At 40.3% G+C, this 15,000-nt stretch overlaps 1 protein-coding gene across 1 annotated transcript in view; it reads left to right on the top strand.

Moving 5' to 3' along the window:
• Positions 1-833: 833 nt before the first annotated feature.
• LOC144193072 (Fanconi anemia group A protein-like) overlaps positions 834-15,000 on the top strand; it is a 43,900-nt gene continuing 29,733 nt past the window's right edge. The window contains exons 1-3 of the mRNA XM_077711907.1: positions 834-1,226; positions 8,086-8,198; positions 8,338-8,434. Coding sequence (XP_077568033.1) covers positions 1,139-1,226; positions 8,086-8,198; positions 8,338-8,434 — 298 coding nt within the window. The 5' untranslated portion in view covers positions 834-1,138. The remainder of the gene's footprint in view (positions 1,227-8,085; positions 8,199-8,337; positions 8,435-15,000) is intronic.

The raw sequence follows: 15,000 nt of genomic DNA, 5'->3' as shown, positions 1-15,000 counted from the left end.
CCTTGTCCATTGTCCACGTATCTCCGTTGGCCTTGGAGATCAGCACCGGTCTTCTCCTTATCAGCCTGGACCCGAAGATTTACACCGTTTATCCTCCCTTCTCAATTGGGACTGCCTTAGAGCCTCCTATTAATCAACCTCACTAGTATTTTGTTACAAAGGGCCTGTCCTTTGTAAATGCACAAGCAATTTGGACTAAGGGCCTGTTCTTTGTAAAGGCCTCATTATAGGGGAATCTTGACAGTCTGTGTGATACTAAGTTAAAAACAAATGCTCAATCATACAACCGCAATGTATAGAAATGAATCAGCTATAATAAAATGAATAAGCAAAATATATCTTCATTCGATAATCATACAACAGCAATAAATAGAAATGAAGCAGCTATAATAAAATGAATAAGGAACATATATCTTCATTTGATAATCATACAACAGCAATATATAGAAATGAAGCAGCTATAATAAAATGAATGAGTAAACCACATCATAGTCTTCATTAGATTATATGGTTAAAATATGTCATCGTCTTCAATATTGTGTACAGTTAAATTTTTGGTGAGTAAAATATGGCTATATTCCTAGATAATATTTCAATTGTATGAGCTTATTATTGATATTTTTTTTTTACGTGTCACAGCTGTAGCTGCACTAGAGGTTTTATAGCCATAAAATAGTTTTTGAGGGTTGGATTGATTCCGTCGGCAGAAGGCGTCACTAGGAAATTCACATTTGATTCAGGCGTTGTAGGAGAGGGAGATATGGAAAACAGACTGGATAGAGGCTATCGAGGACTGGACTTGGCCACCCCATTAAACCACATCTGCCGACGTCACTTGAGGGGAAGTGACGTAGAGTTTAAGCACGGGTTGTAGCGAAAAGTCGCGATTTTGTGCGTGTGCGTTCACGGTGTTTTTGCCCAAAACATCTTGTCAAATATTTATATGCTCTCTATGAATATTTTCTCTCCCACTTGATCCTCAACTCATATTTGCTCAGGCATTGACGGAGAGAGGCGCCAGAGCTCCCCGCTCTGGATGGAAATGATATGGAAAATGAATGGAACGGGTTTGCATTCGCAACAGTGAACGGCAAACAATATTAAAGACATTGTGCATGTGGAGTTGTTTAGAAGGAGTATGTTCTATCGGGACTTCATTCAAACAATGTCACTCAGTGCTTCAACCGACTCTGTCTCTCAAAAAGGATTCCTCTCGACCCTTCTTGGTGAGTTAACTTCTCGACTGAACGACATTAAGGTCAACCCTCGTTCATCCCGAAGTTGTTTCTTGAGTATTTCTGAGTTGATAAACTTTTTCTAAATGTGAAAAACTTTCTCTAAATTATATTAATATATTACAGTTATAAGTCCTTGAAGAGGTTAGGGTTAGTGATCCAGGCATCCAATATACAGTCATACCTTTACTTACAAAATGAATTGGTTCCAGAACTGAATTTGAAAATATTGTAAGTAGAGCAGGAATGTATATGTAAATACTCTAATTTGTTCCTCGGTCCTGCCAAAAGAACTATCAACTAAACTAAGGGTGGGCAAACTATTCCAGGCTATTCAGGTGCTTGATGTTTTCTGCAGAAATCTCAAGTGTCTTTGCTGGATCGGTTGTAACAAAAACCTGAACCCACAATGGCAATTGAGGACCAGTTTGACCACCCCTGAACTAAACCCTAAAAAATTCATCAGTGTCCCAATTTTGTAGTAAAAGTGTGAAGACAAAAAAATGAGAGAAAATGATCATAAAATTATTTAATAAGCCATTACAATGAATAAACATGCAAAATCTATTCAGGCGCTAGGAAGCGAACGTTAGGCAATAGAAGCAGAGAGCCAACAAACACATGAACACATCTGATAAACAAAGTTAAGACCTCAAAATAATATTGCATTGAACTTTTAATCTTTTTCATTAACGTCTTATGATTTCTTTGGCATCTAATTTCTCACCCATTTTATTTATCGCCACTGCTTCTTACCTTCAGCGGTGCTTGTTGACAGACGTTTTTTTTTAAATCCATTTAAAAACAACTGACTTTGACGACTTTTTATAATATTTCTAAAATGCACAAGAAAAACATCATCTAAGTGGGCGATCGCACGACTCGTGAACACTTTCAGGATGTTTTTTTTTCCACCAAGTTCGTAAAATTTATCCCCAGTTGTTTTTCTGATTTGTGCTGTTGGAATAGTAGCTGCTTCCTCCTCAGCCGCCTGCCTCCCTCGTTGATTTCCTCATGTATCACCGAGCGTTTCATTAACTCCTGGTCTGTTGAGTTTTTTTGGTGCACCCTCCTTACATACCACCTACCCCCGCGGAACAATTTCACCCACCGCAAGCTGCAGTTCAGGTTGAGGCTCGACTGGGAGTACGCCAAAGCCACTTGGCGCCCACAGCTTCCTCTGAGCAAAATTCAAGCCCACAATGACAGATAAGATGAGCTCGTATGTCGAGCTTCTCGTAACTCGATCGACCGTTTCCCATTGAAATTAACTAAAAACACTAACAACAAATAATTTGTTCCAACCCTCTGAAAAAACACCAACACGATATTGGATAGGGAAAAATATTTGTATTTGTTCTAATTCGCCATATATTGACAAAGTAACAAATAAGTGGTTTAGTAGTACTAAAATATGTTTGATAAAACTATAAAATTAGACGCAGAGTATACACAGACGGACATACACATACGTTGAAGCATGCGGGGTGGTGGGGGGCTGAGGTATCGGGGGAACTTTATCCATGGTAACACACTCGAAACCGAACAAACTCATTTTAGTTAACTTGGATTAATATATACAAACACATTCAAACATAAGTTTAATGTAACTTTACTCAAAAGTGAATTCTAATTTACTTTTAATCTTTTCCACATTTGCTCTACGGGTTGACTCCACCCGGACGTTCAGCCGCAGTTTTCAAAACGAACGCATCAGAGTTGTTTGTTTTTGCCTTCCCTTCAAAACAAATGTCATCACTATTTGATAATGCGTGACTGACTACTTGCCAGCTTGTCAGGGTGCCTCTTTTATACAAAATCCGAAAACTCTTGCCACTTCGCTAGCATGTCTTTGATTGCCTTTGTAGCCCGGATAGGTTTTTACCCCCGGTATGTAGTGCCTTCTCCTCTGCCATGATGAATGTCCGCATTTTCTCCAAAAAAGACCAGTTTCGTTGCAGTTGAACACTTGTTGGGGAATGTAACTTTCCTAGCTGATAATTGAGGCAAATGTGTTGATAAATTCCACAACGGCTTTCGAATTGGAAATTGCTTCTTCCCCGTGTCTAATAAATGAGTGTATTTCAGATCTTTTTTTCAATTTTTAGTACCAGCCACTTGCTTCAAATGGTTCTGAAGGTGTTGAAAGCTCACCCTTTTCAGATCCTTTCTTTGTTATTAAATCCATCTAAATTCTGCTGGCTTTTTCCACACATAGTTGACTAGGGCATGCTTTCTCCTGCTAACTGTTTATCTTTTATCCACCATAAAAGAAGGCTCTCCATCTCGTCATGAATGTCACTAAGCCGGCAGAAAAGCAAGCTCAGTGACACGTACACCACTCATATTTTTCAATTATTTCGCGCTTAATGTTGTTTGCCAACGTTCACCTTTTCTTTGCACGACTCTGCAACTCTGTTCACTTTGTATGTGGTATTATGCATTGACTAACGTTGGAAAAAACGGGGGAAATGCAAAGGGAAATGCAAAGCTCTGCCCCGTGCTCGTAGATATATTTTATTCATGAATGAGATGACTGTCAGTCAGAGTTGTGTATTCCGGGAACATGATTCCAGCTTTGGCGAAAGCTCAAACAACCGTGCAGAACGACACTTGAGCCCAGTCATCCACAATCCATTGTAACTCGCGACATGCGTCTCTCCCAAGCTTTTGATTCTCCTCGCTGTTATATCGGCATCGACAAATAAATCCAAATCATCACGTGACTCGTGCGACGTTGCCTGCCTTAACTACTATGTTGGCCATCCAGCATTCATTACTCCCAAACCGTTAGCAAAGCTGTTTCTCCTCGCTGTTAAATTGCGTTTGATCCATGGCTTTAGTCCGTCAGTGTTCACACCCGAAGGCCCATTGGAGTGTAGTGAATTTGTCAAGAAAGCAATGCATCTGCAACAATTTCAAAATAAAAAATCTGATACGACAAATATATTGACGTTTTTTTTCTCGTAACTTGGATCTTGTTTTCGCATCTTGAGGCGCTCATTTGCATCTCAAAAGGTTTCATAGCTTGGAAATGGTGTACCTTGAGGTATTTGTAAGTACAGTAATACTTATTTTCTTTGAGATACGACACACATTTTGAGATACGACACACATTTTGAGATACGAGACACATTTTGAGATACGAGACACGTTTTGAGATACGAGACACGTTTTGAGATACGAGACACATTTTGAGATACGAGACACGTTTTGAGATACAAGACACATTTTGAGATACGAGCAGACGCGAGAGGCCGCTTAGGATTTCTTTCTCGCCGCATTTTTCTCGTGCATAAATCCCTGAGCACTGGGCGGAGCATTACATTACGTGTTACGTTTTTTTTTTCAGTGCAGAATTAAGGAAAACAATGGGTCGCTAGCCGTGCACAAAGGGTAGTACGAAGAAAAGGCGTATGATGACAATCGATATTAATTGAAAAACATGTAGAGTATGTGTGACTGAGGTGGCTTGCCAATACGTATAGAGAAGCAGGAAGTACGTCTCAAAAGCCGCGGTGAAATACATTAGGATCACCCATGTCATTAAAACTTACCATACTACACGTTTTCGCGGCTATACAAAAATACTAGTAGACAAGTACAATTATCATAAAGTGTATTTATTAAATATTACAGCTGTAGGCCCATGAAAAGACTAGTGTATTATCTAAATAGAATCTACAAATAAAAACATTTTAAATACTTGAAATACTGTACTCAGTGAAATTAGTTCCTTTTTGCTTAATTAAAAAACATTAAAAAAACAGGCTATTGTGAGCTATAGTCCAAGTGCTCTACGTGTGATTAGTGAGGCATTGGATTATCGATGGAATTGTGACGAAGCACAGTAGGGGCAGCAGGAGGAGCTTTCTGCGAGAGGCTTTCGGCGCACAAGGAACTTGGCGACTGCCCATTCTTCTCTTGTACAAATATTCTGGTGTTCAAGGACATGCCAGTATCAAGACGATTGCCAAATTCAATGGCACCGATGATGTCACCAATTTCCTGTACTTGTGGTTGCAAACTGAACCATATTGAAGATCCCCCGCAGATGTCTCGTCATGCCAGTTTCACGGCCATATATACGGAGAAAATCCCTCATAACGTTGGTTAATTTGTTATTAATAGTGCTTATCCCACTCGCTTCATGTACTTGGAAAAGTATATTGTGACCGTTTTCCGAATGTTCGCTTCTTTCTTGGTAAATCACACGGTATATTAATTTATGTGGCAATGGCCTCCTGCGCCTTTAGCATAGCACCTTCACTTTTTAGGTCACTGTCATCATGTCTTATATTTACATACATAAGAACATCGTGGCACCGTGGCCAGTCGATTTGCCTGTAGACGTTTAGCCGACTGACGTCTGGGCGAGGGCCAGTTCGCCGAGGGGGCATCTGGCCGAACGTAGAGTTAGCTGAACGAATAGTTAGCCGACCGCATAGCTAACCGAAGAACGTTGCGCTGACGCACTCGCCCCGCCCCCGGTCGTATTTGTGTGTACATTTTTGTTTTTCAACCTCGGCCCGCGGGCCACATACAGCCCGTTACAGATAACATTCATTTAGAATAACAAGGGCATTTATTCACGGCCAAACACACAGATTCCACAGTGCAAAAAAAATGATGGGGAAATATCTTTTATTTTTACATTGACAAATGCATGTCTTACAAAGTTCATATGGTGCTGCTGCTTAATAAAAATATTCCTGAATGTTCTTACCGTGACAAGAGTATTCAGGAATATTTTGTATATTTTTAATATTTATGGCCAAACATGCAGATTCCACAGTGCAAAGAAATTGATGGGGAAATATTTTTTATTTTTACATTGACAAATGCATGTCTTACAAAGTTCAAATATGGTGCTGGTGTTTAATAATACATAGTAAGCATAATCGACCGGAGGCGGTCGATCAAGTTTTTTCTTTTATTTTTGTGACTATTTTCATCGTATGCTTTTTTTGTGGGAAAATCGCATAGAATTAAGTAGGCAAATATTTTTGTAACTATTTTTTGTAAATTTCCAATACTAAAAATATATTTTTGTACTCCCGTGATTGTGTAAGATTCCAAATTTCAAATACCTAAAAAGAACCATAAACCACTAAAAATGAACCAATTGAAAGAACCATTCATTAATTTCACGACACAGCCGGTGCACAGACATTTACAGAATCTTAGCAATGTAAGAGTTCTGTTGATCGTCGATGCGATACCGTAGTGACGCAGCTGGAGGTGCGAACAATCTCGCGACATTCATCATCTGGTGACCAGCCAATCATTAATTTTCCGACGCGCAGACGGGGCGCAGACACATACAGAATCCTGCCTATCAACGACCTCCGGTCGAATAGAGAGATTCCTGAATTCTCTTCCCGTGACAGTATTCAGAAATATTTTGTATATTTTTAATATTTATAATCTGATAAAATCACGCGGAAAATGGCATTAAACTCTTTACATTTGATTTTACAAGAGGTACTTTTTTACATTAAGTATCTTGATATTTGATATTAAGGAACATATTTTGTTGCTAAGGTACATTTACATTTTTGCTTTTTGCCTGTTGAAAATGTTGTATTTTCCCTTGAAATTATTGACACAGCCATAAGACAATATTGCTTGATTCATTTCATGCTAAGAGCATGTGATCTTTATTGAAGTATATATTTTAGACATAAATAGATAGGTAATAAGTTAATAAATACATTAATATCTGTATCTATATCTGGATCTGGATCCGGATCTCCACTAGTTGAGGACCTTCTGCAGACTGAGGCTGAGGTTGAAAATATGCAGAATCACTTTGCCAAGCTGATCCGCACACTCAGTAGTCTGGAGCTGAGGCCGTCTTGACCGGCAGCCTTCCTTGCTTCGATCCTCTTTAGCTGTTTTATCGCCTGATCGACAGTGATGTAGAGACCGGTGGAAGAGGGGGAGGAAGAGGAGGAGGGGAACGAAGTGGGAACGTTGCTTCTGGTCTGGGAGGGCAAGGGGGTGGGGGCAGGACTGAATCTGTTAAAGAACTGATTCAGTTCATTCGCCAAGTTCTTTGTCTCTGGACTCTGGGTCTCCCTCACTGATGCTCCCATGGCCCGAGATGGTCCTCAAGCTCCTCCAGACCTCTTTGGTGTTGCGTCTCTGTTGTTGTTTCTCTGGCTTCCTCCTGTAGATGGTCTTTCTCTTCCTTATCCCTCTATTCAGCTCCTTCTGGACCATTTTCAGACTCTCCTTCTCCCCAGACCTAAAAGCCCTCTTCTTCTTGTTCAGGAGGGCCATGGTGACCCACGGCTTATTGTTGGAATAACAACGGACCTTCTTGGAGGGTACAATGTTCTCAACACAGAGGTTAATAAAATCTGTGATGCAGTGGGTCAAGCTGTCGATGTCTTCCCCATGTGAATTGCACAGCACTTCCCAGTCAGTCGTCTCGAAACATATGTAATATGTAATGTAATATGTAACATAATAGTGTTCCCTTGCTTATCGCGGTTAATGGGGACCGGGACCACCCGCAATATCTGCAATTCCGCGAAGAATGGATTCCCCTTCCTAAATGCTTAATTTGAATCTAACTCCAACTTTTTTTCTTTTAAATTTTATTTTATTTTATGTATTTATTTACCCCCTGTATACAGTACACCATATAGAATACGGGTAGAGAGAGAAATTCATGTTATAACAAAAAAAACTAAAAAATGTTGTTTCAATGTAATATTTGTATTTTTTATTTATTTTTCCAAGAAAAAAAAACGCAAAGCTCTGCGTCCGCGTTAACTGAAGCGCGAAGTAGCGGGGGAACACTGTACAACAACAAAATAAACATGTCTGCTTACATTTCCAGCTGCTCGTGTTTTAAGGAGATCCAGTCAAGGTGATCGGGACCAACTGCAGGAGGGAGTAGTGCACTTAATGGAGGAATTGCCCGATTCCTGCAGTTTATTCAAGGAGGTTGAGGTTAGTCAGTAGAGTCCCCCCAAAGTCTTTACCATAGCAGTGGCATTGCAGTTGGTGTAAATTTGTATTCTTTGCTGAATTTGTTGTGCATTTGAGTCATTGCTAGACATTTGACACTCAAACTTTGATGTGTTTGTAGAATCTCTATCCAAGTTACCCTTTCAACAGTGGCTATGACAAGCAAAGGGAGGTGGCCTCTGAAAGCATCCCATTAGTTCACGCTGGTTCACTTCTGGGTAAGTCTAATGCTTATTGACCATTATAAAATAAAGTTGCCTGTGTAGTTCCTCAGTCAATGACCGACACCATTTATTATTCTAAAAAATGGAGGGAATCACTGCTGCAACAAAGAATGATAATTTATAATAAAATTGACATTATTTTGTTGTTTCTTTACAAGTTTAATTCGAGGTGTTGTAATGGTTTGTTTTGAAATTGCTTTATTTTTTATTGATTTGGGGTAAACATTGCCTTTGGGTGGCAACAGTGAATGTCAGATAACTCACCTACATGGCCAAGAGAGAATAAAAAGGTAAGAAGTTCCTTAATTTACTGGTCTGCTTCTTTTTCTAGCTGCAAAAGTCTGAATTTGATTTAAATCCTGCGATATCTAAGAGCCAATGCATCGACTTAAAGGAACAATAAACGGTGTTTAATCAACAAATTAAAAAAAATTAAAACCGCACACACCAAGGCCCCTTTAAATCGAAGCCTATATTAAAAGACATCTATGTGCCAGCTCTATTTGTCAGGTGACACCATTTGTCTCCATTTTCTTAACGGCCTACTCAATGTGTAACGATTTGCGCAGAAGAATTGGCCGCGAAACAACGCGGCGACCGCCAAGGCCACTTACCTGGGGGCGTCCTTTTACCCGGAAATTGGCCTCGCCGCTTTTCCCTACCCTGGCCTCTTTGTGCTCCTGTCCGAAGCTGTAGGGTCATTTCACAGTTACTTGTAAGCATCCTTTCTTCCCCCCCCAAATCCCATCTTAAGCGCTGTCAGCTAGCAAAATCTTGTTTTTTCCTCCCAAAGTTTGGGCAAAACAAAGGGAACTTTCTGGTTCAACTTTAATGTTGTCCAACTGCCGGTTATTTTAACCTTATCAATCAATGTATCGGAAGATGGCACCATCGAGACCCCGTGGGGAAGCTATTGGCCATTTAGTGCGTTTAGATCAGTGATTTTCAAACTTTTTTTGGCCACCGCCCCCTTCACCGCCGGGCCAAAATGCCAACGCCCCCCTCTTTACCCCTTTCCAACAAACGCTAGAACGACTATATTGCTAAATGTCACAAGAATTGGTTGATTCTTCAATCACAAACAGTTTGAAGACTAAAAAAAACAATTTTAATAAACAAAAATGGTTATCATTTATTCTTCACCTCGAATCATAAAAATTGATAGCTGATGCATTAAGCCGGTCGCTGTGCGCATACGTCTGTGGTTAAGCGTTGCTGGCGCGCTATTGTGTGCTCCTCTGCGGCTGACTGGATGGTGGTGGTTTCCCCAGTCGCCTGCATCGACGATAAACTCGCGACAATTAGTGATATACGGTATATGCGCGCTGCTCGTGAGCGCTCGAGCAGACAACGTTTCTTGTTTCAATAAAGCTTGTTTTTTTGTCGACTTTTTATTACAGACAATCAATTTTTCCGGTCTTTCTACAAACACCAACGTCACATTTTACTATAATTGCTCCATCGCCCCCTTCACTATTTCAACGCCCCCCATTCGCCTGTTTATTCGTCAGCGCCCCCCTGAAAGTTCACACCACCCCCCGGGGGGCGGTACCGCCCACTTTGAAAACCACTGGTTTAGATGAATAGGGCGGATTCTTTGGCGCCAGTTATTGGAACAAGAAAAAACAGACTTGCAATTTTCCTTCCGTACATGCTTAATGGCGCCGATATTTTGGATTTCGGTTTGGTTCCCAGTATACTGGAGCCTACCCTAGTTGATATTGGACAATTGGTGGGGACACCTTGAATTGTTTGCCATCCAATTGCAAGGGACAATGAGACAAACTAGCATTCCTGCTCACACACAAACCGAAAGAAAATTTAGAGTGCTCAACCAACCTGCCATGCATGTTTTGAGGATTTGGGAGAAAACTGGAGTACCTAGGGAAAACCCACGGAGGCACAAACAGAACATGAAAAATGTATACAGTAAGGTTGGATCAATGATCTAGCGCAGTGATTTTCAAACTTTTTTGGCCACCGCCCCCTTCACCGCCGGGCCAAAATGCCAACGCCCCCCTCTTTACCCCTTTCCAACGAACGCTAGAACGACTATATTGCTAAATGTCACAAGAATTGGTTGATTCTTCAATCACAAACAGTTTGAAGACTAAAAAAAACAATTTTAATAAACAAAAATGGTTATCATTTATTCTTCAATTACAACACCTTGAACTGAACTTGAAATAAATTGTAAAACTGAACGAGTAACCATTAACAACTGTCCTGCCTAATGAGATGGGTGGGCTTGGTGCATTGCAATCATGTCAACATCAGGATGAAGGTTTTTCAGGAGCAGTCTCAGATCACCGCGCTCTGTGATGTTAAGTTTGTTTCTTTGTTTGGTGAGGAGCCTTGTCACAGCGCTGAACCCCCTTTCAACCAGGTAGGAAGTCGGAAAAGCAATGAAAAACAACTTGATGGCTTTCCATAGGGTTGGATAGCGTTTTGGGATCGCTGTTTGCATCCAAAAGGCTTGGTAAGAGGTTTTGAACTTTGGTTTGAGATCCTCATCATTTTGCAAACTTACAAGTCAGGCGCCTCAGATATTATTCGCTAATTTCGTTTCTTTTAATAGACCAATGCGCAGTTCACCTCGAATCATAAAAATTGATAGCTGATGCATTAAGCCGGTCGCTGTGCGCATACGTCTGTGGTTAAGCGTTGCCGGCGCGCTATTGTGTGCTCCTCTGCGGCTGACTGGATGGTGGTGGTTTCCCCAGTCGCCTGCATCGACGATAAACTCGCGACAATTAGTGATATACGGTATATGCGCGCTGCTCGTGAGCGCTCGAGCAGACAACGTTTCTTGTTTCAATAAAGCTTGTTTTTTGTCGACTTTTTATTACAGACAATCAATTTTTCCGGTCTTTCTACAAACACCAACGTCACATTTTACTGTAATTGCTCCATCGCCCCCTTCACTATTTCAACGCCCCCCATTCGCCTGTTTATTCGTCAGCGCCCCCCTGAAAGTTCACACCACCCCCCGAGGGGCGGTACCGCCCACTTTGAAAACCACTGATCTAGCGTATCACTCATTAGCAAATGGAGGGTAAATGGAAAGCCTGGTCAGCAACTGCGTATTTTACCTTGATTGTCATGGCCTTAGATTCAAGATGTGGTGCGTGGCAGGAACCACAAATGTCAATATATTGACCGATCTTGCCGACAATGCCAAATGTTTAAGAAAGGCAACAAAGCACCCTAGCCCTTCATCACATTTATTCTGGATTCCCGAACTTCACTTGTGACAGGATTTAAATAGTGTCCACCGATAGACCGTGTGACACAAATGTTCTAATCCTTTGTAACATGGTTTAGTCTCAATTGAAACCATATGAAGACGTCAAACCCAATATAAAAGAGTTCCCTATAGTTTTATGGTATTGCTTGTCGAGCAATAATCTTTCCAATCAGAAGGTTTATCTTACCCATCCCCTCAATGTTTCAATTGAGACCACCCTTTTATCAAAGTAGCTCCTCATAGTGCTTGCCCCTCTTTTTTACACTCCATTAACAGCACCCAATTATCCCCCGTTTGGGAAATCCCTGTTTCAGAAATAAATTTCACAAGTTAATATGTTAGTCCAAGCTTTCCAATCTTGACCAATTTCCGCAACAAGGCTTTTCCCAATCTCCAATTTTGGGCTGTTAATATACCACACATATTTCCCACCATAGATTGATCCCTTGTCTGGCAACTGGGACGTTGCAATCTCGAATGCATGTCTGGAAATTTGATTTAGTAGGTAATGTTAATCAAATGTAAATGTGAATGTTTCTCGGTTTATCCTCCCGTAAGAACGTGTATCCTCAACTGAAACGCCTCTGCCTTTCTCTCCAACTGGAGAAAACAACCCTACTGTGGAGAGGAATAGAATCACAATCATCATTAATCTCATTGCCCCAAAAGCAATAATTGTTTTCAACATGACTTTTTGTCTTTGTGTAGGGAGTTTTCCTCTTGAAACGTTTCAATTTAGACAACCTTCTTACTGTGGGAAAGGTGCATCCGTGTCCCCTTTCCAGTAACATGGACCCTCCCACTTTGCGTTGCTCCGATGTTTCTTCTTTTATGCTGCGTATCAGCATCCAGTCTTCAAGAATCACCGTCACTTCGTCCGTTTCCTATTGAGAAGCAAAATCTCCCTCTGATAGCCTAAATTAGGTGTGTTTTTTTCTGCTAGATTTGCCTCATCATCCAATTGTCATTGTGTAGTGAATAATAGCAATTTGTAAGGTCTACCAAACAGGACTTCATATAACGTCTGCCAATTGTGGATGGTAGGCGCAACGAAATATGAAACCTAGTGCCCATTTCTTCAATTATGATATTAACAAAATGGGTGCCATTATCACTATAGATAGTTTCTGGAATTCCATATCGTGGAATGATATCTTACCTAATTCAATAAAATCTATATGTATCTTTTGAAATGGATATGTAGGTATGCATATAGATTTAAACCATAAGCCTTGTAGTGCCGTTGTAGCAAGGCCACCACCCCCCTTGTCGAGACATAGGACTTCCCTTGACTCAAGCCCAATTTATTTTCATCCTTGATCTTTTATTGATAGATTATGTCTCGGTAGCCTGCCAATCAAAAAACACAAAAAGACAAACTATCATTCACGCTCACACTCATAAACAGAAGAATTTAGAGTGTTCAACCACTCTAGCATCCATAATTTTAATTTTGTGGGAGTTAACTGGAGTACCCGGAGAAAATCCACAAATTCTCGAGGACGCCAGGAATACCCCACATTCCGGAAGGTCTGGACCCACCCCACATTCATTAGTAGATCATTGAAGACACACACACCCACTCTAGCATTTTAATCGTTTGTAAAAACTGTACCTTCATGTTTCACATAAGGTTATACCCTTTTTAATGCTACCAGTTTAGCTGTTTGCTCCCAGAATTGAGGTGGCAATAGTTTCACATCTAAGGTTTTTATTTTCACAGCCGTCATGACCTAATGGCCCCCTATCAGTTTTTTTTTTTTCGAAAATCCCAATTCCCTCTAATAGCATGCCAATCACCTTTTAACGCGGCCATCCAAATTTGTTTCCACTCCATCCAGGTGATAAGATAATCTCCCCCATTTCTAAGACAAGTTTTCTTCTTGGTAGGGGGGGGCCTAACAGAAAATAATTGAGAAGCACTGTCCTAAACCAATTATTTTATTTACAATTCACCTGATTATTTGGATGTATGCCATGAATTTTCTCATGCCCCTATTGCATTGTTAATTTCCCGTCTGATGTCGTTAACAGCCAAATAACTCTCAATACCTACCATATACTTTGTAAATCACCTCATATGATGTTTACTTAAGACAAGAGTCATTTCCCATACCTCCCTGCTACCAAAACAAAAATCTACAACAATTAAATTAGAGAAATCAACCTTTTGTTAGGCATTTCCTAATTACAATTTTTAATGTTTTAAAAAAACCTCAAATTGTCACCAATATACCATAATATTGCAAATTTTTGCAATCTTGTCTTTTCTTTAACCAGCCAACCTCCTGGATTAAAGTATTTTGAAAAATCAAACTATTCAGAAATAGTATCAATATTATTTTATCCTCCAAAAGCTAGTTTCCTTTAACTAGGAGTCCTTTGAAATCCACAATTGCTCAAAAATGACTATTTTGCTCTATTCCCAAATCCAAAGCTTTTTACCAAATCAACCTTTGACTAAACAGATTTTCTATCACCTTAATATACATTTCTGTTTAAAACCCAAAAAATGAATGCGATAGCATTCACATAACCTTGCATTCCTTGCAGACCATGTATTGTTTTTATTCTGAAAAGTCCAAACAGAAAACGCCATAAGCCGTTAACTATGACCCCCACTCTTGCTGCGAAAGCAGCATTGTTATCTTCTGTTTACAAACCAGCGAGTCAACACTTGAAACGTCGCCTATTTTTCCCCTGTGCCCAAATAAAATGCTTTTTAGAGAAGACAACCATTAAAAGGTCAAATTGACCCCTCTTCCGATATCCAACTACATCACAATATTTTTCCAAGACCCCATATTCAGAATATGTATGCTGCAAGCACAACAATATAGCAAAAACCCATTTCCTGCCCTCAAGTTTGCTTCAGCACCCCCAAGGCCCCATATTATTATTGTAATGTCTTCACGGAAGGGATTCAATTAATTTGAGTCTTTTACACGGTCCACGAGCACCCGAAAGGCTAACACAGTCAAATCGTCTGCCCCGCGGCCCACATGTTTCACTCCCATCTAATCAGCAGCCGCTGCACCAGAGCGCTTCTCCCGCAGTCGACACATAATTTGGCAAGTCTAGAGGATAATAAAAACATAGGAGATATTCCCTGCTAAACATTTAAAGGATCATTTTGTATATATTTTTTCGTCTTTTTAAACACCATCTTCCCGCTAGCGGACGGGATCAAAACCGCTGCAATAAGCCATTACATTGCTGTAAATTGACAGGACATATAGGTTATATTAACAAAGCACCTCAAGTACTTGGAAATAACCATTCTAATTGTTGTTATACAAGCCGCAGCATCACA

This window comes from Stigmatopora nigra, unplaced genomic scaffold (assembly GCF_051989575.1).
Source record: "Stigmatopora nigra isolate UIUO_SnigA unplaced genomic scaffold, RoL_Snig_1.1 HiC_scaffold_59, whole genome shotgun sequence".
Classification (NCBI taxonomy): Eukaryota; Metazoa; Chordata; class Actinopteri; order Syngnathiformes; family Syngnathidae; genus Stigmatopora; species Stigmatopora nigra.
The sequence above is the reverse complement of the archived record's forward strand: the minus strand, read 5'-3'. Positions and strand labels throughout refer to the sequence as shown.